Source organism: Vombatus ursinus, unplaced genomic scaffold, assembly GCF_900497805.2.
Source record: "Vombatus ursinus unplaced genomic scaffold, bare-nosed wombat genome assembly UNPS02014180.1, whole genome shotgun sequence".
Classification (NCBI taxonomy): domain Eukaryota; kingdom Metazoa; phylum Chordata; class Mammalia; order Diprotodontia; family Vombatidae; genus Vombatus; species Vombatus ursinus.
Window position 1 is genome coordinate 2,943,628 of NW_020953958.1, and position 24,380 is coordinate 2,968,007.

A 24,380-nucleotide genomic window follows, 5' to 3' on the forward strand; every position below is an offset into this window, starting at 1 on the left:
CTTTAAGAATTTGGATGCTGTACCGCTTGGTGCATATATGTTTAGTAATGATATTACTTCATTGTCTATGGTGCTTTTTAGTAGGATATATTTCCTTCCTTGTCTCTTTTAATTAGATCCATTTTTGCTTTTGCTTTGTCTGAGATTATAATTGCTACCCCTGCTTTTTTTTTACTTTAGCTGAAGCATAATATATTCTATTCCAGCCTTTTAACTTTACTCTGTGTGTATCCTTCTGTTTCAAATGTGTTTATTAGAAACAGCATATTGTAGAATCATGGTTTTTAATCCATTCTGCTATCCACTTCCCTTTTATGGGAGACTTCATCCCATTCACGTTCATAGTTATGATTATTATCTGTGTCTTTCTCTCTATCCTATGCTCTCCTCCCACCCCCGCTTATGCTTTTCTTTCTCCTTTCTTCCTTTCCCTCCTCACTAGAGTTTTGCTTTTGACCACCATGTCCCTCAATCTGCCCTCCCTTGTAATTATCCCCTCCCTTTTCTTTCCTCTTTCCTCTCCTACTGCCTATAGGGCAAGTTAGATTTCTATACCTAAGTATGTTATTCCCTCTTTGAGCCAAAACTCGATGAGAGTAAGGTTCAAACAATGCTCATCTCCCTCCCTTCTTTCCCTCTATTGTAATATGTCTGTGTGCCTCTTCATCTGATGTAATTTACCCTTTTTCTCTCCTCCTTTCCTCTTCTCCCATTATAATCACTTTTCACCACTTAATTAGGTTTTTTATCGTGACATCAAAGTCAGTTTATACCACCCCCTCTGTTTAAGTATATCCCTTCTAAATGTCTTAATAAAGATACAGTTCTCTAGAGTTACAGGTATCATCTTCTCATGTAGGGATGTATACAATTTGCCCTTATTGAATAACATGTTTGTTTATTTGGTTTTTTTTTTTCCTTTTAACCTTTTCATGCTTCTTTTGAGTCATATTTGAGGATCAAATTTCCCATTGAACTCTGTTCTTTTTATCAGGAAGGTCTGGAAGTCACCTATTTCATTGAATGTCCATCTTTTCCCCTGAAAGATTATGCTCACTTTTGCTGGGTAATTGAATCACTTGGTTGTAATCTAAGCTCCTTTGCCATACGGAATATCATATTCTAAGCCCTCTAATCTTTTAATGTAGAAGCTGTAAGGTCCTGCATAATCCTGACTGTGGTTCCATGATATTTAAAATTCTTCCTTTCTGGCTGCTTACAGTATTTTCTCCTTCACCTGATAATTCTGGAGTTTGGCTACAATATTACTTGGCGTTTTCAATTTGGGATCTCTTTCAGGAGGTGATTGGTGGATTCTTTTGATGACTATTTTATCCTCCAGTTCTAGGATCTTAGGGCAGGTTTCCTTGATGATTTCTTGAAAGATGCTGCCCAGCCTCTTTTTTTGATCATAGCTTTCAGGTAGATCAGGAATTCTTAAATTATCTCTCTTGGATCTATTTTCCAGGTCAGTTGCTTTTCCAGTGAGGTATTTTGCATTTTCTTCTGTTTTTTCATTCTTTTGATTTTGTTTGACTGATTCTTGATCTCTCAGACTTATTAGCTTCCACTTGCCCAATTCTCATTTTTAATGAATTGTTTTCTTCATTTAGCTTTTGTACCTCCTTTTCCATTTTGCCATTGTACTTTTTAAGTAATTGTTTTCTTCAGTGCACTTTTTCTTCCATTATCTCAATTGTAGTTTTAGAGGAATTGTTCAGTTTTTCTCCTGCCTCTCTTATTTGACTTTTAAAATTCTTCTTGAGCTCTTCTAGGAAGGCTTTTTGTGCTTGAGAGCAGTTCATATTCCCCTTTGAGGTTTTGGATGTCGGTATATTGACAATGCTGTCGTCTTTTGAATTTGTGTTTTGATCTTCCCTGTCCCCATAGTAAGAATCTATTGTCTTTGTTTTTCTTTGTTACTTTTTGCTTATGGTTTTTGCCTTTTTCCTGGCTTTTGAAATTGATATCTGCTTCTTTGGCACATGGTGCACTGTCCCATGCTTCTTGTGGTGGGGGTTGGGGCCTGGTTATTGGCTTTCTGTGCTGGGGCCTCAGGTTCTGGTAGCTGGAGGCTGTAGAGGCTGTAGCTTACTTGGCGCTGAGCTGGAGCTGGTGGTGGTGTCTATTGTGTGCCAAGGCCAGGTAGGGTTTTTCTGCATTTCCCCAGGGTTATGCTGCAGCTCAGGGGGTGGGGGCTAAGGGTAGGGGTGGTCTGACTGCTGGGGGCTCTTCACCCGGGGCTGTGCTAGAGTATGGGTAGTTTCAGCTCTTGGTGGTTGCCTGTCCTCTAGCACATGTAATGAATCTCTGCACTGGTGTCTGCTGCTTTTCCTGGCTATACCAAAGAATACTGGCAGGAGTAGGGAGAGTGTCCTGGTGTTGGCACTTGCCAGTTCCCATACCTTAGGGCTCAGGATCTTTTGCTGGTTTGCTGAGGTGGAGCATGCTGCTGGCTTGCCTAGACGCCTCCTGTCCTATACTGGTGCCCTTCAGCCATAGCAAGAGAGACCTTTCCTGTGAATCTCCCTAGTCTCAACAAGCTAAAAGACTGCTGCAACTCTTCTTTCTGCTGGCTCCACTGTTCCAGGTTTTTCCTGGGGTGATATTTTCTGGGTTTTTTGGGTCAATAAGGGAGAGTGAAAGCGACTTACTGCTTACTCTACCATCTTGCCTCTCAGAAGTGAGTTTCAAGCTTTAATAGCTTCAAACTTCACTAAGACTTTTGGGATGTCCTATATTTGTTTTATAGAGTTTTTTCTTTCTCAGTTTTAATGAATAGTTTATTTAGCATACATACTAATTTAAATTTTTTATAAAATTCAAACTGGAAATCCATATGGACCAAGTTCTTCTTCCCACTTTCTTGGTGGTACTCCTTTACACATATTTCAATTTTGTTTTCTGAAGACATATCATGTACATTATTTTATGTCCTGTTAATTTAGTCATGTTTATGTTTCTTTAGAAAATATTTCATTTCTTTTAAATTTTCATTTTTGTTAACATATAACTGTATACATATCACTTATTTCATACATTTATTGTCAGTGTCATTGTTCAGAATTATATCTATGATGTGTTTCAAGAAAAATTCAAATAATTTTGGTTTATGAATAAAAAATATCCTTTTTGGAAAAGATTGTTTGAGGAAACCATTTGATCTACCAAATTTTTTTTCATAATCAATAAATACATTCAACAGTATCTCATATGTTTTGCGTCTTTTAGTCAATTACAAAATAGTAAAGATAATTATGTCCATTGTTGAATATCGCTCAGGAAGGACTACGTTTTCCTTATCAATTTCTTCCTGGTGTTTTAACATGGTTTATGTATTGTTGCATAAAAATTTCATAAAGATTAGAGAGGAGGCACATAGACATGTTTTTGACATTTTTTTGTGCCCAGCAAAAGTGTTCACCACTAAGATGGAGTGATTGTCCATGATTGAAGTTCATTTTTGTTTTTGTTTTTTGTTTTTCAATTTATTCATTTTTAGTTTTCTACTTTTACTTCCATAAACTTTTGAGTTTTAAAATTTCTCTGCCTCCCTCTCTCCACAAGACAGAATGCAATCTGATATAGCCTGACAGTTCTGATCTGTCAGTCCCCTGCCCCAATTCTTAGTAAACATATTTTCATATTAGTAATGTTATAAAGAAGAATTAGAACGAATGGGAGGCACCATGAGAAAGAAGAAACAAAGGGAAAAAAAGAAAAAGAAAAAGAGCAAAGTATGCTTCTATCTGAATTCAGATGCCATAGTTCTTTTCTGGATGTAGATAGCATTTTCCATCATGAGTCTTTTGGGGTTGTCTTAGATCCTTGCATTGCTGAGAAGGGCTGTCTGTCAAAGTTAGTCATCACACAGTGTGGCTGTGACTATGTACAGTGCCCTCCTGGTTCTTGTCACTTCACTTACCATCAGTTCATATCAGTCCTTCTAGGTTTATCTGAAGTCTGCCTGTTCAGCATTTCTTATAGCACAGTAGTATTCCAATACATTCATATACTGCAAGTTGTTAAGCCAAATAATTGAAGTTTAAAGGGAGATTCTCTGTCATTCATGATGTTCTTCAGGTGCTCTTGTTTGCATATATTATTCTGATGGTTACTTCAAGCCCTGAAACATTACACAGCGTTTATCAACAACAACCACTGAAGTTAGTCGAGAATGGGACTCACATGGTCAGATCTATATTTAAGGAAAATTTCTTGGCTAGCAATATACTACAGCAAACTGAGTAGTGATAGATTTAAGGCAGTGAGATAGATTAGGAAGTCATTGAAATAATTAAGGCAAGAGGTGATGCGACTCTGAACTAAGTTGGTAGCTATGTGAGTGGAGAAGAGGTTAGATTTGAGGGATTTGAAATGTTTGGCAAATGATTGGCTATATAAAATAAAAGAGAAGAAGCAGTTGAGAATAATGTTGAGATTATGAACCTCTGGCACTGGAAGGATGGTAGTATCTTCAACAGAAATACGGAATTTTGAAGGGAGAGGAGGGCTTAGGGAGAAAGATAATGAGTTTAGTTTTAGACATGTTATTTTTGAGATGTCTCTGGGAAATCAGTTTGAAATGTCTATTTAATAGACTGTTTCCTGGGCCTAAAGCTTAGGAGGATATTGATGTGTAAATCTTGAAGTCATTTACATAGAGACAGTAGTTAAACTCCCATGAGTTACTGAGATTACCAAGAGAGAAGATACCAAGGGAAAACAGATGAGAGTCCAGGACAGTCCCATTTTGTGAATGATGATCCAACAAAGAAGCCTGGCAAACCCAGAGAAAACAGTGTCAGGAAACATAATAGCTGAGGAGAAAATGGTCAGCAGTGTCAAATATAGCAGATAGAAGAAGGATAGGACTGAAAAAAACACCATTAGATTTGGCCATTAGAAGATCATTGGTAACTTTAGAGAAATCAGTTTTGTTGAGGTTGGAAGTCAGATTGCGAAAGAATTAAGAGAAGAGGAAGTAGAGACAATGAGAGAGAGAGAGAGAGAGAGAGAGAGAGAGAGAGAGGTGTTTAAGAAAAGGAGAGAGAGAGAAATAGCTTAAGATTATGAAGTCTAATGGAGATTTTTTTTAATAGGACGAGGAGCCTTGGGCACTTTTGGAGGCCTTATGGAAAGAAAGCAAAGGGCAGTTTAAGATTCCTGAGAGAAATGAGTGGTGAGGCAGTCTCCTGGAGAAGATGGGAGGGGATGAGATCGAGGGCATAGAGAGAGTTGGCTTTGACTAAAAAAAGGACCATTTTGTCAGAAACAGTGGGATTTTGAGATTAAGAGAATGAGAGAAAAGAGAGCTCATTTCAAATGACCTCAGTCTTTTAGTAAAGTTGAGATGAGGAGGAGGAGGAGGGAGAGGAGGAAGAAGGAAGGTTCAGAATAGCTTCTGTGGGCCGAGAGGCAAGGAATCAATTAGGGAGTGAGAAAAGGATTGCCTTGCTATTGTAAGGGTTTAGTTGAGGTTGGTGACATAAATTTGTAATGTATCCAAGCACAGTTGTGAAATTCCTTCCACTTTGTTCAATGGCCAGTGAATAGAAAAGGAGACAAATGATAAGATTAATCCAGGGCTGAGGTTTGGCAAATGTAGACCAGTGGTGAGATGAGAGCAAAAGATTCAAGAACAAAGGACAGGATAGAGTTCAAATCACAAGCTAAAGTATTGAGTTTAGAGACGCAAGAAGGTGAACTCTAAACAAGTGTGAAAGCAGAGGAAAAACAGTGAAGGGAATAAGAGTCTTAAGGAGGGCAAAGAACAGGTTTTGAGATAGGAGTGAAGCATGAGGAGACATACAATAATACGAGGTTGTTGTCAGATGAGGAAATGTTAGTGTTTCTAATTAGGGAAGTGGACCTCTGGATTATGGCAAAATCTAGCATGTAAGCATGCTGTTCTTTGTCCTCACCATCAGTTCCAGTACCTTTTACTCCATAGCTGTTTCCCAAGTCATCATCCCTGCACTGGCTTTATTCTCTTCACTATTCTCTACAATTGAGTCCCTTGCCCCATTTTCCTGTTGCTAATCATGACTTGCCAAGCCCCTGCCTTGGATTACTCCCACTATCTGCTGCCTTCTCCTCTATGCCTTTGTTGCTAAAAAATTGTCAGTTAAAATTATAAAACTGTTAACCAGGTCCATTACAAATTTGTTACATAATTTCTTCTATACTCTCACTGCAGCACAGCACCCTTTACAACAGCCTAATAAATTCATCAGGGCAGCTATTCATTTTCCCGAATTCAAATCTGGCCTCGGACACTTATTGGCTATGTGACCCTGGGCAAGTCATTTAACAGTCTTTACCTCAGTTTCCCTGTCTGTAAAATGAGCTGGAGAAGGAAATGGCAAACCATTCCAGTATTTTGCCAAGAATACCCCAAATGGTGTCATGAAGAGTTGAACGTGACTGAGAAATGACTGAACAACAAGAAGAAGTAAATTTACTATCTCGTTCACCATGGTAGCTATTCTGGAATTTTTCATCCCTTGCCCAATCTCCCATGGAACCCTTCCCCTCAAACTCTCAACTGAAGATCTTGCTTCATGTTTCAATGAAAAAAATTGAAGCCATTAATCAAGAGCTCCCTCTTCTTTCCTCTTCCTTATTTCCTATCATTCAGATGTCTTCTCCCATTATCTCCATTGCCATAGTCTCATGTAGAGGTAGCCCTTTTCTTTGCTAAGGTTTAAATCCCTCTCCAGCAGGTTGTTGACTCTGCCTTCCCTATTCTGACAAATCTTGAATTTTTCCTTATTTACTGGCTGTTTCCCTACTGCCTACAAATACAAACATGTCCCTAGCTAAAAAAGAAAAACAATAAAAATCCTTGTTTGATCTGTCCATGCCCACTCTCTTCCTATATGCCATCTTCTTTCCATGGCTAAGCTTGTTTAAGCTGTTTCCAAGTGATTCCTCTATTTCCTGTCCCCTAACTTATGTATGAGCCCCCTCTGCAGTCACTTTTCTGACTTCATTGAAATTGAAACTGCTCTCTTTACAGTTACCAGTGATCTCTTAATTGCAGATAATGGCCTTTTTCTCATCCTCATCCTTCTTGATCCCCTGGTAACCTTTGACAACGCTGATCACCCACTTCTCCTTGATACACTTTCCTTTAAGTTTTCCTGTCACTTCTCTGTCATTTCTTTTCTCACATGTATGATCATTCCCAGTCTCCTTTGCTAGAGCTTCATCTAGGTTCTGTGTTTCTACAAACTCTCAAAAACCAAAAATATACCTGACTCATACCAGGATGTGTTTAAAACTGGCTTTAGAGAACTTTACAAGCATTAACACAGGCATACACACAAATGGTTCTTTAAGACAAACACATTATTTTCCCTCTTATTCTCCTGCTGCTTGGTACTTATAGACTATAAATCTGGTTTTTTTTTGGCTGTTTTCCCAAATTGTTTGGATGTCCCCCAAATCCTAGATCATTTCTCTTTTTATTCTAAACCATTTCACTTGATAATCTTATTGGCTCCTATGGATTCAGTTTTCAACCCTCTGCAAATACTTCTCAGATCAATTTGTCCATCCTAACTTTTTTCCCGACCTCCAGTATGATATCTTCAGCTGCCTATTAGACATCTCAAACTGAATGTCCAGCTGATATCTTAAACAACATGTCCAAAATACTAATCATTATTACCCCTCCCCCAAGGAGGGGGGAACCTTGCCACCTTTCCCTTCTGATTCTCAAGGTCAGTACCATCAGGCTAATCACACCACTTTGTAATCTCAGTGTCATCCCCGCCTTCTTATTCTCACTCCACCTATATTAACTCATGCCTGGACTAGCTATTGCAATAATCTTCTCACTATCTCAAGTCTTTCCCACTCTAGCTCATCCTCTACTAAATTGTTAAGACTATTTCCCTTAAAACACAGGTCTTACTATCTATGTCAGCCTTCCCTTCCCTGTGGCCCCAACCCCTCCCTCACTCATTAAACTCCTATGGCTCCTTATTGCTTGTAGGATCAAATATGAAATCCTTCCTGGCTTTTAAAAGCACTCATAAACTAGCCTTATGATTTTCCAAGTCTTCTTAATCTTTACTCCCGTAGTTCCTTTTAGAGTTGGTATTTTCCTTCTTATGTCAACTTTGCCAATCTTATGGTTATAAGGTGGAACCTCAGAATTACGAAATATGCATTTCTTTAATCATTAGTGATGAGGAATGTTTTCTTATATGGCTATAGATAGCTTGGATTTCTTCCACTGAAAATTGCCTATTTATATTTTTTGACCATTTATCAGTTGAGGAATGGCTCTTATTCCTCTATGTTTGAATCAGTAACTTAGATACTTCGGAAATGACACCTATATCAAAGAAAACTGCTGCAGGGATTTCCCTCCCTCTGCCATTTTGCATCTAATCTTAGCTGAATTGGAATTGTTTGTGGGGGTAAAAAAGAATCTTATATTTAAAATTTTTCATCTAACCAAAATTATCCAATTTATCTTTTATAATATTCTTTAGCCTTTTTTTGGTTATCAACTTATCCCTTATCTGTATGTCCAAAGGGCAGTATACTGTGACTTAGATCATGAGGCCTTTTCTTCTCCCTTTTCCTCTTACTCCACATCCTCACCATGATTAATATCATCCCAGAAGTCCTACCATTCTCTCGTTGACTCAATGTTTCCCCAACTCCCGTGTTTCAGCTGCACCTGGGAACTCAAATATCCCTTTGTCTAAAGCCTACTTATGTCTCTATGATACCCATGGAGATAGAGTACTCTCTTAGAGAAGGCAACAACTCAGTCCACAAACTTAATCCAAACTAAACTACCAATTCCTCATCTATCTCCCTTCACAATCTTCTTCTCCATGGGAATCCACTTTGAAGAACACTCTTCATAGTTGTGAGCTAAGCTGAAGTCCTAGGATTCACTCTGCCATGCTACCTGGAGCACGATGCTAATCTTTGCAATACAGAATTCTCAAAAGAGAATATGCATAATGCCAGAGCAGAGTATGAGTAGTGTTAGGGGTGTTTGATCTCATAATTATAAGATAAAGGAGCTCTACAAAGCAAGGCACAGTGGCATATTTAAGATGGGTTTAGTTTTGCAAGTTACAATGTAGAATTTTTTCATTTCACTAGAAATTGTATTAATGACTTGTTGTATTTTACTGTCTTCTTTTAATATATGAAAAAGTTTTTTTTAAGTCTTTCGCATAGTAACAAGTGAACAGAAAAATAATTTGTTAAACCTCTCTTTTATTCAGGATTATAATGATGAAATCAGGCAAGCACAGCTCCAAGAATTGACATATTTGAATGGTGGTTCAGAAAATGCAGATGTTCCTGTTGTTCGTGGAAAACCACCAATGCGAGCGCGGGGAGTGCCAGCTCCTGCATTATCGAGGTTGGTGCTTTCAAATCTCACTTAATTTGAATTAATTTCATGTTATTGATTGCTTTTGATATTTAAATACCATACAATTCTAATAAGTATTTTAAATTTTTTCTTTGTTAATATTAATTAACTAGTACTGTCCTTGTCCTTTGCAATTAATGGAAAATGAAAGTGCTGGTGCAGTGGATAGAGTCTGGGCCCTGAAGTCAGGAGGACCTGAGTTCAAATCTGGCCTCAGACCAGACACTTTATACTTACTAGCTGTGTGACCCTGGGCAAGTTACTTAACCCCAACTGCCCAAAAAAAGAAAGAAAGAAAATGATAGTGCTTGTGGACCATCTTGACATAAAGTCCAATTTGATGTCAGTTGTCTTTTCTAACTGTGGTGCATCTGTATTAGAAAGTTCTTACAGCTCCTTCCACTTTTGGAGAGCTCTAATCATCAGAAAGATTTTCCTTGTATCATATTTAGCTTTTTCTCTTTGTAATATTGACCCATTATTCCTAGATCTGTGCTTTGGAGGTCAAACTGAAAAATTCGAAACTTACTTGCATATGATAGCTTTTCAAGTACTTAAAGACAGCTATCATGATTCCCCTTCTCCCCCAAGTATCTTAGGCACAGTAGGTGGAGCTCTGAGCCTGCAGTCAGCAATATCTGAGTTCAGATCCAGCCTTAGACACTAGCTATGTGTCCCTGGGCAAGTCAGTAAACCTCTGCCTCAGTTTCCTCAAATGTAAAATGGGAATAATTATAGCCCCTATCTCCCAGAGTTGTTATGAGGATCAAATAAAATAATATTTGTAGAGCACTTAGCACAGTGCCTGGCACATGATAGGCACTTAATAAATGCTTATTCCCTTCCCTTCCCTCTGCAGATAAAGCATCTTCATTCGTTCACAAATACTCACATGACTTGAACCTTCCTGGTTGTCTTCCTCTGTATACTTTTCAATATATCAGTGTTCCTTGGTAATATGTGTCACAGGAATTGAACTGAATGATTGACTTAATGAATTATTTTTAAAAAAATGTTTAATGTATACTAAACTCTGGGGATACTGATACAAACTTGAAAGTTTCTGCCCTCAAGGAATTCACATTATTCTTCCAAGAGGTACATCGCAAGAAGGTGGCTAGGATAGCTGCTTTATAGAATGTGCGCATAGCCTGGTCTGAGACTAGCTAGACATTTTGGGCTAACTGAACACAGTATTCTGTATGTGATCTAAGTGGTACGAAAGGGCTCATTCTTTATTTCTGAATGCTAATCATCTTTCAAAAAATTTTTTTATTATTTTTTGTTTTTACGTTGCTAAATTTTCCTTTCTATCTCTTCCCTTTCCCTTCCCAGTGAGTCATTCTATATGACAAATAATTTTAAAAGAAGAAAGGGGGAAGAAAACAAAATCAGCAAAACCAATTAATATATTGAAAAAAATCTGATAAGCAGCATTTCATACCCAGAAACCCACTACCCAGTATTTTCTTATTTCTCTTCTTTAAGACTACGCTTGTTCTTTATGCTATTGTTGTTTGTTGTTATTGTTGATCCTTCCTTCTGGAAAAGGACTAATGATACCACGGGGATGGTGTCCTGACTTGTGCATGAATTGGATTTATGTGAGGCAGAGCTGTGCAGAGTCATCAGCCTCACTCTCTCTCCTCCCCTCCTCCAGAGTCATCATAGTCCAGTGGCAAAACAAAAGTCAAGAAAATGGGTAATGGCCTAAGATGCAGTGGGCAGCCTTGGCCCTTTTAAGCTAACATTTTTCCCAAGTCTCAGTTTGTCTGAGGCAACACCCATTCAGTGATTAAGGGCTAGGTAAGATTTGAGACAAAAGATGGCCTGGTTTGTCATCGCAGAGGAATCAGTCTGGGAGCTCTAGACCTTCTGAGGTTCTGGTCAGTACAGAAAACAATTGCTATTTACACTCACTCTGAGATCTTCAAACCCAAATGGTGAGCTAAAGAGACTTGGGCTGGTACCTATGATTGGCTGTTCAATGAAAGCCAGAATGATTTGGGTTCAGAGGAGTAGCCAAGTAGCTCCATTTGAATCACAATGGGCTTTTTCAGAGCCGTTTTTTTTTTTTTAGATCAATATTTCAAAAAAATCATAAGACAGAGTTATTGTCCCAGTGTTTTTTTTTAGAGATAAAATAAATAGGAAATTTTAAAAAAATGTAGCCCCCAAATCCCAAGATATCTTTCCAGCGACTGAAAATCATATTCCTTTGGACCCACATGTAAGGGTATGACTTGCAACATGGACAGAATGACTTCATGTGATGAAAGAGGAAGAGGAGATAAACCTACAAGGAAGGTACCGATAACAGAAGGGAATATTGCCTCCAGGTCAGACAACAGAGGCTAGGCTTTTATGAATAAATATTTCAAGGCAGGAAAATGAATGAACATTTGATGAGGCACAGGAATTTGTAGATTACTAAGAGAGCTTGGAACAACAACAAAGTATTCCTGAATGGTTTGAAAAATAAATAAAAATTGTGAAAACAGAACTTATGGCCTTCAAAACAAGTAATTGGCAAAATAGAAAACTTGAATCCAGAGTAGTGAACCTTAAAGAAAAGAGAGAAACTGATTAGAAATGCCGTTATGTAAAAGTGAAGGACGGTCTGGAACTAGAGAATCAAAAAACAGTGTTATTAGGAGGAAATGTGTTCTCCACTTAAGCAGATATGTAGATCTTAATACCAAGATGTTTAGAGACAACTTAAAAATTATGTCTCCCAAAAGAAAAACACGAGAAGTCAGAAAACTTAAACACTAGAAAGCAAGCAAATTGCCTCTATTGCTTAGAATCCCAAGGCAAAGTAGAAATAGAAAAAAGTCCACTGGTCACTCCTTCTGAAAGAAACCCCAAAATGAAGCTACCAAGAATGTTATAGCCAAAATGCAAATCAAAAGTCAAAGAAAAAATACTTCAATCAGACAGAAAGAAGGAATTCCAGGACCAAGGGACTACAGTCAGGGTCCTACATGAATTAGCATCTACCACTATAAGAGAGTAGAGAACTTGGAATATTCCAGAACACAAAGAATATGGGCATACAGTCAAGAATGACTTACTCAGTATAACTGAGTATAATTCTACACGGGAAAAAAATGATTGTTAGTAAAACAGAGGACATCCAAGTGTTCCTGATGAAAAGACTAGAGCTGCTGGGAAACTTTGAAGTATAAATACAGGAGTGAAGAGAAGCATAAAGAGGTAAACATGATTGAACAGTGATGAAGGACCTAAAGATTATTTCTTATATCCAAATATGGGGAGATGATACATATGTTTTCTATAAACCTTAATATTGGGAGTCATACATAAAGGAAGCCTAATTAAAGAAGGCCTGGGAATGGTTCTGTTATGTCATAATTATCTTAAGGTAAGGAAAGAGAGGTATAAGGGAATAGTATGGGAAGTAAGGAAAATGAGGGTTAGGGAAAATTTCTCAAATAATCTACTAGACAGCTCTACAAACAAGGAGATAGGGTGAGGCAGAAATGCTGACGCTTGAACCTCACTCTCTTCTGAACTAATCAAAAGGAAAGAATACTCAAGACACCCACACAGTTGGGTACAGAAATACATTTCACTTAACAGTGAAGTAATAATAATAAAACATTTATATAGTACTTACTGTGTGTCAGACATTGTGTCTAGTGTTACAAAATCATTATCTTATATGATCCCCCCAACAACCCTGGGAGTAGGTACTATTATTCTTCTCATTTTACAGATGAGGAAAATGAGACAAACAGGTAAGTGACTTACCCAAGTTCATACAGTTAGTTAAGTGTCTGAGCCCAAATTTGAATTCAGGTCTTCCTAACTACAGGTCTAGTGCTCTATCAGCTGTGCCACCTAGCTGCCCTGTCTTTGACATCTGTAGGTTATATAATTATATATAATAATATATAATAATATAATAAATAGATTCGATAATTTTCATGACGGTATGCTTTTTTGATTCTCCTTCTATCTGTCTTAACTATTCCTTTTCAGTTTCCTGGTTTACCCAGGGTTCAGTCTTGATCCCTTTTCTCTTCTTCCTCTTTACTATCTCACTTGATGATCTCATCAGTTGCCATAAATGGATGTTATCATCCTTACCATGTGGATGATTATCAGATCTATTTTTCCAGCCTTAACCTATCAACTTGCTTCTAGTTTTTCATCTCCAACTGCATTTTGCTCTGTGGTCTTGGGCAAGTCACCTAACCTCTTCCTACCTCAATTTCCTCATCTGTAGATGAGGATAATAATAGCACCTAACTCCCAGAGTTGTTATGAGGATTAAATGAGACAACATTTGTAAAATACTTTTAAAAACCTAAAGTGCTATGTAAATTTTATTGTTATTATTTATAGCAATAATAGTAATAGTAATAGCAGTAATAATTTTGGACACCTCAAACTGGGTGTCCCTTCGACATCTTAAACTCAACATGTTCAAAACTCATTATTTTCCCCCCAGACACTTCTTCTTCCAATCTTCTCTTTTACTATCAAGGACACAGCCATTCTCCCACTCACAGAGGCTCGTAATTTTGCTGTCATCGTTAGGTCTTCAGTGTCTGTGAGAATATTTTTAAAGAGAAATAGATAGTCAATTTCATCTTCTTTTATTCTTGTTAGTGTTTGTTGGAACAGATTCACACTGATACTTGTTATTGTTGAGCTGTTTCAGTTGTGTCCAATTCTTTGTAAGCCTTTTGGGGTTTTCTTGACAAAGTTACTGGAGTGATTTGCCATTTGCTTTTACAGATGAGGAAACTGAGACAAACAAGGTGAAGTGACTTGCACGGGGTCATACAACTGAGTAAGCTACCTAAGTCTGAGGCTGGATTTGAACTCAAGAAGATGAGTCTTCCTGACTCCACGCCAAGCACTCCTGACCACACACTTTCCACTGTGCCATCTAGCTGCCCCAATTGACTTCATTACCAATGTTCAATCCCCTAGTTGTTATCTTATTTAAGAGTACAAGAATAACTTCAGCCACTTATGCTCTTCTCTCTAAATAGTGACTTCTTTTCATATTCAGAATATTATGAAACCTCCATCATTTAAAGTGATCTTTCATAGGAGTATGCTTATTTATCCATGAATTTCTGTTTCTATTATGAAGTATTGGCCTGAGACTCTTAAGTTTTTAGAATATTTGTTTGGTTGTTATATGCCTAGTGTTTGCATGGGTTAGCCAAGGTGCCATTAATTCCAAGAAAATAATACATTTGACCATTAATTACATAAGTTATACATAGCAGTTTTTCTAGAGACTTAATGAGTGCAATCTGAAAAAATAACTTTGGAGGAAAATTGAAATTTCAGTTTTTCATTTATAAAAGTTAGTGTGGACAGGAAAAAATAACTTTAAAATAAATCAATTTTGTTATGAGCAAGAAAAATGCTTGGAACAAATTGGATTAGGTCAGAGATTTTCAGTCTCTTCTGATTATGACTGTATTTGTTCAGGTTGGATATTATGTAAAATTGTTAGAATTTCATTCATTAAGATAATCATAGTAGTCGTTTTGCAAATAAAAAGACTGATTGCCACCATTGAAAAGGTATTGGAGATGAAAGAATTGTCAGTATGGAAACAAAAATGTTCAATAAAACACAAGAGAAGACATAGTTATTTTATTTTTCTTTTCATTTTTCCACTCCCCAAATAACCCAAATGCAATAAATTTTACCCCAAAAGGGGTTTCTTAGTTTATGAATCTTAAGGAGAAACTGGGAGCAATCAAATTTAGCAATACCTGTCTTGACCAACATTTATAGTCATTCTTTTTTTTTTAGTTGGGCAATGAGGGTAAAGTGACTTGCCCAGGGTCACACAGCTAGTAAGTTTTAATCATTCTTAAAAAAAAAGTCATGCTATTAGGGCGTAATCACAGAATGATGACAGTTTCTTTCCGTTGCTCCTTTCTGCATTATCCCAAGTACGACTTTAGGAGTTGTATTTTGAAATTACAATTTTATCCTCACTTGCCTTGATCTGAGTGTGTATGTAATATCTTTGCATTTTTGTCTGATATATAATGAGTGTAATGTGCAGTTAGATTTAAAAAAAATGCTAGAGTCAGATTGTAAGGTGTTTTAAATTACTTGCTAAGGGGTTTATATTTTATTTTAGAGTTAGTAATAGAGAAGAGAAGGGAGTAAGCATTATATGACACCTGTTATGTGTCAGACACTGAGATAGATCAGGACTTACCTTTAAGTAACTAACATTTTGTTGGGAGAAAAAACATGCAAAAAATTAGGTACATACAAGATATACATACAGTAAATTGGAGGTAGTCTCAGAAGGAAGGTCACTAGCATTGAGGGGAACTAGTAAAAATTTCTTGAACAGAGTAGATTTGACCTGAAACTTTTCAAAATCCTGGCAATTCAAGAGCTAGATGATAGCAAAAAGAGCATTTCAGGTACAGTAGATAACCAGTAAAAATGTATGAAGTCAATATATAGTTTTCCGTGCAAAGGGAAGCACAGTATGTACGGAAGGCCAGTATAGCTATGCTCCTTGGATAGTAGTAAAATGTAAGAAGACTGACTAGATAAGAAAGGATCAGATTGTGAAGGACTTTAAAGGACTAATACAGTGACCAAAGAATAGGGACAAATAGTTCTCAAAAAAAAAGAATTGCAAACTTTTAAACAACCATATGAAAGAAAGCACCAAATCTTTATTAATAAGAGAAATTCAAATCAAAATAAACCTAAAGATTCTCCTCTTACCGTACAAACTGGGAAAGGTGACAAAAGATGAGAATAATCAATATTGAAGGGGTTGTTAAGAGATTTGCAATGTTGGTGGAGCTGTGAATCAGTACAACCTTCTTACTGGAAAGCAATTTGAAATTATGCTAATAGTGATTAAATGTCTATGCCCTTTGACTGGAGAAGTCAGTCAGTAAATATTTATTAAGTTCCTACCACGTGCCAAGAATTTCTCTAAGCTCTGAGTATACAAAGAAAGACAAAAGATAGCCCTTTTTTCCAACGAGCTCACAGTCAAATGCAGAAGACAACATGCAAGCAACTAATAGAAGCAAGCATCATACTAGAGAAACTGTAAATGATCAATAGAGGGAAAGCTCTAGCATAAAGGGGATTTGTGAAAGGCTTCTTGCAAAAGGTGGGATTTTAGCTAGGACTTGAAGGAACCCAGAGAGGGAAGCAAGAAGACAGAAATGAGGAGGGAAAAGGTTCCAGGAATGAGAGAAGGCCAATGAATATGTATTTAGTGGAACAGCAAAGAGACTAGTGTTACTAGATCACAGAGTATGTGGTTAGGGAGGTGCCACAGAAGGAGGGAGTAAGATGTAAGAAGACTGTAATAGTACAGGAGAGCTGGTTATGAAGACCTTTAAATGCCAAACAAAATTTTGTATTTGATCCTGGAGGTGAAAAGCAGCCACTGGAGTTGGGCTGGGGTCTGATTTGGTCAGATCTGCATTTTAGGAGGATTACTTTGACAGCTTAGAGGAGGACAGATTGGCATTAGGAGAGATTTGTGGCAAGGATGCCAACTATCAGACTGTTGTAATAGACTAGGTCTGAGGAGATGAGTGGTGGCAGTGTCAGAGGAGAGAAGAGGGCCTACACAGATGTTATGAGAGTAAATTTGCTAGGACAGAGCAAGAAATTGGATTTGAGGGGGAGGAAGATGTGGGGAGATTGAGGAGTCAAGGGTGACAACTAGGTTGCAAGTCTTGGTGACCAGGAGGATGGTGGGTACCCTTAAGAGTAAGAAGGAAGTTAAGAAGAAGAAGGGAGACTTCAAAGGGAAAGATGAGTTAAGATTTGGTCATGTTGAATTTAATAATGTCTGCAGGACATCTAGTTCAAAATGTTCAACAGGGAATTGGATGTGTAAGACTAGAGGTAATTAGCAGACTGGGGGCTGAATAATAGATTTGAGAATCATTAGCATAGAGATGATAATTGAATCAATGAGACCTGATCACCTCGTAAAATAATGTAAAAGGGGAACAAAAAAGGGCCCAGGATAGAGCCCTTTGAGACACCCCTGGTTATTGAGTTCGAACTGGATTAAGAACTAACAGAATTCTGAGGAGTGAATACATAGGTAGAATAAGAAACAGAGAAAGTAATGTTCCAAAAATCTGGTAATAAAAGTGTATCAAAGAGAAGAGGAGAGATGTCAGAAAGGAAGAAGATTGAGAAAAGGCCATTAGATTTGGTGATTAAGAGATCACTGGTAACTTTGGAGAGGCAGTAATGCTTGAATGGTGAGGTCAGAAACAAGACAATAAAGAGTTGAGTGTTTAAGTAGAAAGGAAAATGGAAGTGTAATTATTCTACATAGCCTTCCCAAGGAGTTTAGCCACAAAAGGAAGGAGAAGGATGAGACAATAGATGTTGGGGTAGGATGGATCAAGTGAAATTTTTTTTAAGGATTGGAATGATATATACATATTTTTTAAGTGTCTGGGAAGCAGCCAATAGATAAGAAGAGATTGAAAATAAGTGAGCAAGTAGGCATGATTAAATGGGCAATCTTTTAGAGAAGATGGGACAGAATGGAATCACTTGGAAAATCTTTAGAAGAGTTAGAAGAAAAAGGAAGGATGATGTTTTATGTTAGACACAAGTGAAGACAGACATTGTAGCAGAAGGCATCTGGGAGATTTTTGAGGGGAAAAGAGGGAGCTCTAGGTGAGTGACCTAATTTTTTTTCAGTGAACTATGACACAATGTTCTCAACTGAGAAAGTGGGTGGAAGGTAGCTCTGGGTGGTGTGAGACGTGGTGGAAAGGTATGGGAAAACTGCTGTGTTGAATGCAATAGTGAGTCAAGTCTGAGGTATGTATAAAAGGATTGCCTTATTGGAATGATGGCCCAGTTGACATTATGTTACATTGATTTGAAATGGATCTAGTCAGCATAGTTTCATGATTTTCTCTAGCTTTGTTCAGCTGCTCAAGAGGAGTATAGGCAGCAGATACTGGGAATAATCTAAGGCAGAAACTTAGCAGGGCAAGATTGATAAAAAGTTAAGGAGACAAGGAATTCAAGAGAAACGGACAGTGCAGAGTTGAACTGCCTCACCAAGAAGTCAAGATGGGTAAGGGAGGTAATTGTAGCTTGTTCTGGACTAATGTCCTGGGAAATAACTAAATAGTCAACAGTTTCTACTGAAAGTTACAGTGAAAATGAAGAATAGAGTATTGTGTAGTAAGGTAGAAGGAAAGGTGGAATGACAACAGATTTTTGATCTGATAATGAAATTTCAGAATTTATGAATATGGAAAATGATATATTTATGGGTGATGATAAGGTCCAGGTTATTTCCATCTCTGTGGTGGGATGAATGAGTAAGTTGAGGAACTGAAGGGTTGTAGTGTTTGAGAGCATATTAGTGTATATGTGGAAGTACTACTAGGCTCATAACACAAGAAAGTCATTGATAAAAAGAAATGCCATATGCGTATTTAAATATTTAAGTAAACAGCACTTTTTTGTGGTAGTAAGAATTAGGGGGAGGTCAATATCCATCAATGGGGGAATGGCATGTGAATTCTATCATTATGGTAAATTAATATTATATCATTAATATCCTATAAAAATTATGAATATGATTAATGTAGAGAAGTATGGAAAGATTTGAGTGATCCAATGAAAATTGAAGTAAGCAGAGCCATGAAAACAGGATACACAATGACTGTAACAATGTAAATGGAAAGAATAAACACAAGAACATCGAAATAAAGTTACAAAGAATGTTTTCCAAAAAGATGTTAGAATTGCAACTTCCCCCCAAAAAAGAAATCCCATCTATTTTTAGAGGTGGTAGGGCCATAAATGTAAGCTTAAATACTTTTTCAATATATTTGATTGCTCCTGCTGATTTTTCTCTTCCTTTTTTTGGTCTTTAAAATTATTATGTGGGATGGTTCTCAGTGAGGAGAATAGGGAAGAATACTGGGGAAAATTTTGGTGAGTTTTTTAAAAACATCAATAATAACTTATTTAATAAAAAAAGATAAGCCAAGGATTTGAGTAGGAGTGTGAAATTGTCTGATCTCACTTTTATTAGGACTATTTTGATGTCTTAGTGCTGGTTAGGCTCAAATGGAAAGAAATTTAAGGAAGGAAGGACAGCCAAATGGCTCTTGCAGTAGTTCAGACATAAAGTGATGAGGTCCTGCACCAGGTTGGCACCTATGTCATAAGAAAGAAGGGATATATATATATGAGAGATTGTGTGAAAGTAAAATCTATTGGACTTAGCAATAAATTGGATAGTCAGGATGAGAGAGATTGAGGAATCATGGGGAAGATGGTGGTATCCCCTACAGTAACAGGGAAAATTGAAAGAGGGAAAGGATTATGGGGAAAGATAATGAGTTCAATTTTAGATATCGAGTTTAAGATGTCTACAAGAATGTCATATTTGGCATGTCCATTTGTCCATGGCAAATGGAGATGTGAAACTGGACATCAGGACAGAGGTAAGGTAAATGGATCTGAGAATCATCAGCAAAATGATGATAATTGAATCCATAGGAGAAAATCACCAAGCAAGATACAGGCAGAAGAGAAGGGAGCTAGGATAGACTCTTGAAGGTTAGGTTAGGGTTAGTATGGTATTAGTATTAGATGGTATTAGGCATGCAAATGAAACTTAGAAGGATTGGTCAGACAGGTAGGAATAGTGCCAGGAAATGAGTACTTTCACAAAAACCAAGAGAGAAGTGTCCAAGGAAAGAGGGTGGTTGGCATTGTCCAAGACTGCAGAAAAGCCAAATTAATGAGAATTAAGAAAAAGCCTTTACATTTTCCAGTTAAAAGGTCATTATAAGTTTGGAGAGTCTTTTTAGTTGAATGATGAGGTCAAAACTATGTAGGAGACAGTTAGGAAGAGAGAGGAAAGTAAGTGGAAGCACCCATTGTAGATGGATTCCTCAAGCAGTTAAACTGTGAGAGGGATGTGGTGGGGTTAGGTTAACTTTGGGAGGAAGAAGGGGCCACCTCTTTGTATGAGAAAAAGTGACAGGAGACATAATGAGTCCATTTGAGTGATGAAGTGTGTGGAGATAAAAAGAAAGAATTCTCATTGAATGATCTCAAAGTTTTTTGTTTTGTTTGTTTTTAGTGAAATATGAAGTAGAATTCTCAGATGAGTTTGTTGGGGATAGGCAGGATAAAGTGGGAGCCATAGGAGTTTTGAGGAGTGAAGAGAAGTTTTAAAAAAGCTCTGGCAAGAGAAACAATGAATCAGATAAAGATATATCAAGTGCTTGCCTTATTACCATTATGTAACATTTATTAAACACCCGCTATGTTCCAGGCACTATGCTAAGCAGTTTCCAAGGACAGTGTCAGAAAAAAGGATAGTACCTTTGCTTAAAGGTACTTAAATGAACTTAAATGAAGTACCAATGCTATAAGAGAAAGGAAAGGGACCACGTGATCAGGAGATGTGGCATGAACTTTTCAGGAGGAAATGTTAATAGTGGAAAAACTGACAGTATGGAGCAAAGAATATACTAACAATATCCAGACCCTATGAGATTTGTGGAGTGGGAAATGGAGTGGCAGCTAGCAATTTGTGGTTCTCCAGGGAATAGCAGGTATCAATTGATGGAAGAAGGTGAAATAAGTTTTAGTACAGGAAATTATAGGATGAAAGGAAATGTAGTAACAATGGAAGGGGGATTTTAATAAAAAGAACAGTGGAAGTCAGGAACGTGACAGAGATTGGGAACAGGGATGAAGGGGAAATTTTGGCATTTGATGGATTAGCACTGATGGGGTAGAAGCATGGAACTTTTTTGCCTAGGGCAGTGTATCAAAACGGAAGAGTTTGGGTGACTAGCATCATGAGAAGTGAGCTAGCTGATTGGGCTTATCAGCCATTAAAGGAAGTGAGAGGCCAATTTCATCTACCCCTTATCTCAGTTCTTCGATATCTCAAAGTATCCTTCATCTTTAAAGTTCCCAAGTTCTGTGAAGTCTTCTGAAAATATAAAGGTGAAGTGGATTTGAATTTCAGTCAAATTTCATTTTGTTGAATTTTATTTCAATTTCATGCTATCCCTGTCTCTCATTATTGGGCATAATTGAACTTGACTATAGTAGCACCAAGCAATTCAAGTTTATAATGTTTCAATGTAGTTGATATCCAATGATAAATCAATTTTTTTTGTTGAGGAACATGGCTGTTTTAATTCTATCTTTGAAGGTGCATTATTAGCCAGAAACACTCAATAAAAGTCATGTGACTTAATTTACCAGTAAATTTGCCATATTGAAGCAACTGTGTGAGATTTATTTACTGCTGCATAAGCTTGACAGTTATTGTTAGATTGTTTATTAATCTCCCTAGTTTTAGAGATTTTTATCTCTAGGGTATTTTGCCAGTATTATCACAGATTTAGCAAGATAAACTTGTAAGTTATGAAATGGTCTCTTCATCCTATTCTTTACCACACTGCCACATTCATCTTCTTAAGGAATTGCTTTATTTGTCTGCTTTCTAAGACAGTTCCTTTTGCTTGCTAAGTAAAACACAGATTCTTTAGCCTGACATTCAGGACCCCTTATAATCTTGCTTCAAACACACTTTGATATCATAATCTTAGAGTTTTTCCCAGCATACAAGAATTTCTTAAATTGTGCTCAGAGGAAGTCCTTTTTGATATGATGTAAATAGAGGTTTTAATACCAGCGTTGTGTTTCTTTTTAAAAGACTATATTTTAAATCATTTTACTGTAAAGGATTTAATTCCTAGATTTGAAGAAAAAAGCTCTGACTTCCCATTCCAATTCCTTTGAATAGTCAACAGTTAACATCTCTGGACCTCAAATTCTTCATCTATTCAATGAGAAGGATGGATTAGATGAAATCAATCAGCAAACATTTATTAAGTGCCTACATGAAACAGGCACTGTACTAATTGATACAGATACAAAAAACAAAAATGAAATATGCTTTCTTAAGGTAGAACTTGAAAAGTTATAGCCAAATCTTACTTCTCCAAGAAAATCCTTAGCAAAGATTTTTTAAAAGAGCACTAGATGAAACAGTGATCAATAAAATCAGTGGGAAATAGGAGTAATTTCCTCTATCCAGAGGAAATTTAGCACTGGACAAGAAGACAGGCAGAATTCTCTGGGCATTCTGGACAGGGGCACACCAGGGAAATCTGATGCTAACCCAAATTCTGATAAACAGAGTCTGAAGTCTGGGATCTTGACCCTGGCTTGTTGGAACCCTTGTAAAGGAACAAAGATGGTTCCCACTAGGTGACAGTCTTGGGAAAGGCAGATTGTGCAGCTTCCAAGGAGGGGCCCTCTATGAGACCTTAAACCTGTATAAACTCTGGTATTCAGTAAGCCAGTTGAGGCTTGTCAGGACTACTGCAGGAGACAAAGCTAACTCCTAGTTGATAATTGTGCAAGAAGTGGTAGATGAGAGGGAGTTGAGGATAGCATCTGTATTGGACCACCAGGAATGAGAGGCTGAAACCTAAGGTTTGGTTCCCATTCCCTTTCTCAAACCAGGATTGTAAAAGAGAGTATTGAGAAAGGTGAGGAACCAGCCAAACTGGGCAGGGCAGCCAAATTCCACTCTAAGAACTTAAGGTAGAGATGTAAGTAGAGAAGAAAATTAATATTATGGATTAAGAGAAGCTCAAGAGGTAAACTGAGGAAAAGAGACTAACTCTACCATAAATTCAAGTAGATTCTCCAGGCGAATAAAAGTGTGAATAGACAAAATAAAGGAAGAAATTTAAAAAATGAAATTGAAACTCTTGAAGAAAAAATGGAGAGTATTAATATTTTAGAAATGAAAATCAAAAACCTTACCCAAGTAGTAGACTCTCTGAAAAAGCAAATAGTGCCATCAGAACTCAATCCAAACAATAGAAAAAAAGTTAGAACAAAGTCAAAAGACTGAAAAAAAAATAGAATATATAAGTGAGTTGAAGAAGACATCAAAGAGAAATATGTTTAAGAATTTTCTGGGGGCGGAGCCAAGATGGTGGAGGGAAAGCAGTGACTTGCTAGAGCTCTCCCCCAAACCCCTCCAAATACCTATAAAAAATGGCTCTGAACAAATTCTAAAGCAGCAGAACCAACAAAAAAACAGAGTAAAACAAATTTCCAAACCAAGACAACCTGGATGACTGATCAGAAAGGTATATCATGCCGGGCTAGGAGAGGAGCACAGTTCGGCGTGGGTGTGCAGGCCGCAGCGACCCTGAAGCAGGCCTCAGAGACCCTGAAGCAGGCCTCAGAGGACTGAATCACGGGCAGTTGTGGCGGTTTCCAGACTTCTCAATCCACGAACGCCAAAGACAACTTAGAAGGTCAGTGGGAAAAGTCTTTGACTTTGGTGAGAGAAGAAGCTAAGTCTCAGCCACAAGTCCAGAGCGTGCCCTCGGGGCAGCGGCTGTGTCCTGAGCTTCCAGCCCACAGACTGAGGGGGAATCGAGTGGCTGATCAGAGGGGGATTGTAGGGATCTCTTTGCCAGTGCTGAGGCAGGAATCCCTTGCTTTGCCAATGCTCGGATCTGATTCACAGTTCTGAGGGGCAGTCCTAGGGCGAGGAGGAGCGCTGGCGTGGTGGAGAGGAAATACCTTGCCCCTTATCATAGCACCATGGAAGAACTGACACTTTTCAGGTCCCTAGAAGTATCTCTGAAAACAGCTATATGAACTCTGGAAGCTTGGGATAGTACATTCTCCACATTGAAAACAGACTCTTGCCTTAACAAAGAGTTTAAAACTCAAGTAATTGGCCAGGATCATGAGCAAGCTGCGCAAAAAGAGTTAGACTATATTATCTTACTTTGGTGACAAAGAAGATCAAAACATACAACCAGAAGAAGACAACAAAGCCAAAGCTCCTACATCCAAACTCTCCAAGAAAAATATGAATCAGTCCCAGGCCTTGGAAGAGCTCAAAAGGGATTTTGAG

General features: G+C 37.6%; 1 protein-coding gene across 2 annotated transcripts in view; it reads left to right on the top strand.

The window, feature by feature from the left end:
• KHDRBS3 (KH RNA binding domain containing, signal transduction associated 3) overlaps positions 1 to 24,380 on the top strand; it is a 248,424-nt gene that overhangs the window by 147,702 nt on the left and 76,342 nt on the right. For both annotated transcript variants that reach the window (XM_027860420.1, XM_027860421.1), the window contains one exon: positions 9,261 to 9,400. In XM_027860420.1, coding sequence (XP_027716221.1) covers positions 9,261 to 9,400 — 140 coding nt within the window. The remainder of the gene's footprint in view (positions 1 to 9,260; positions 9,401 to 24,380) is intronic.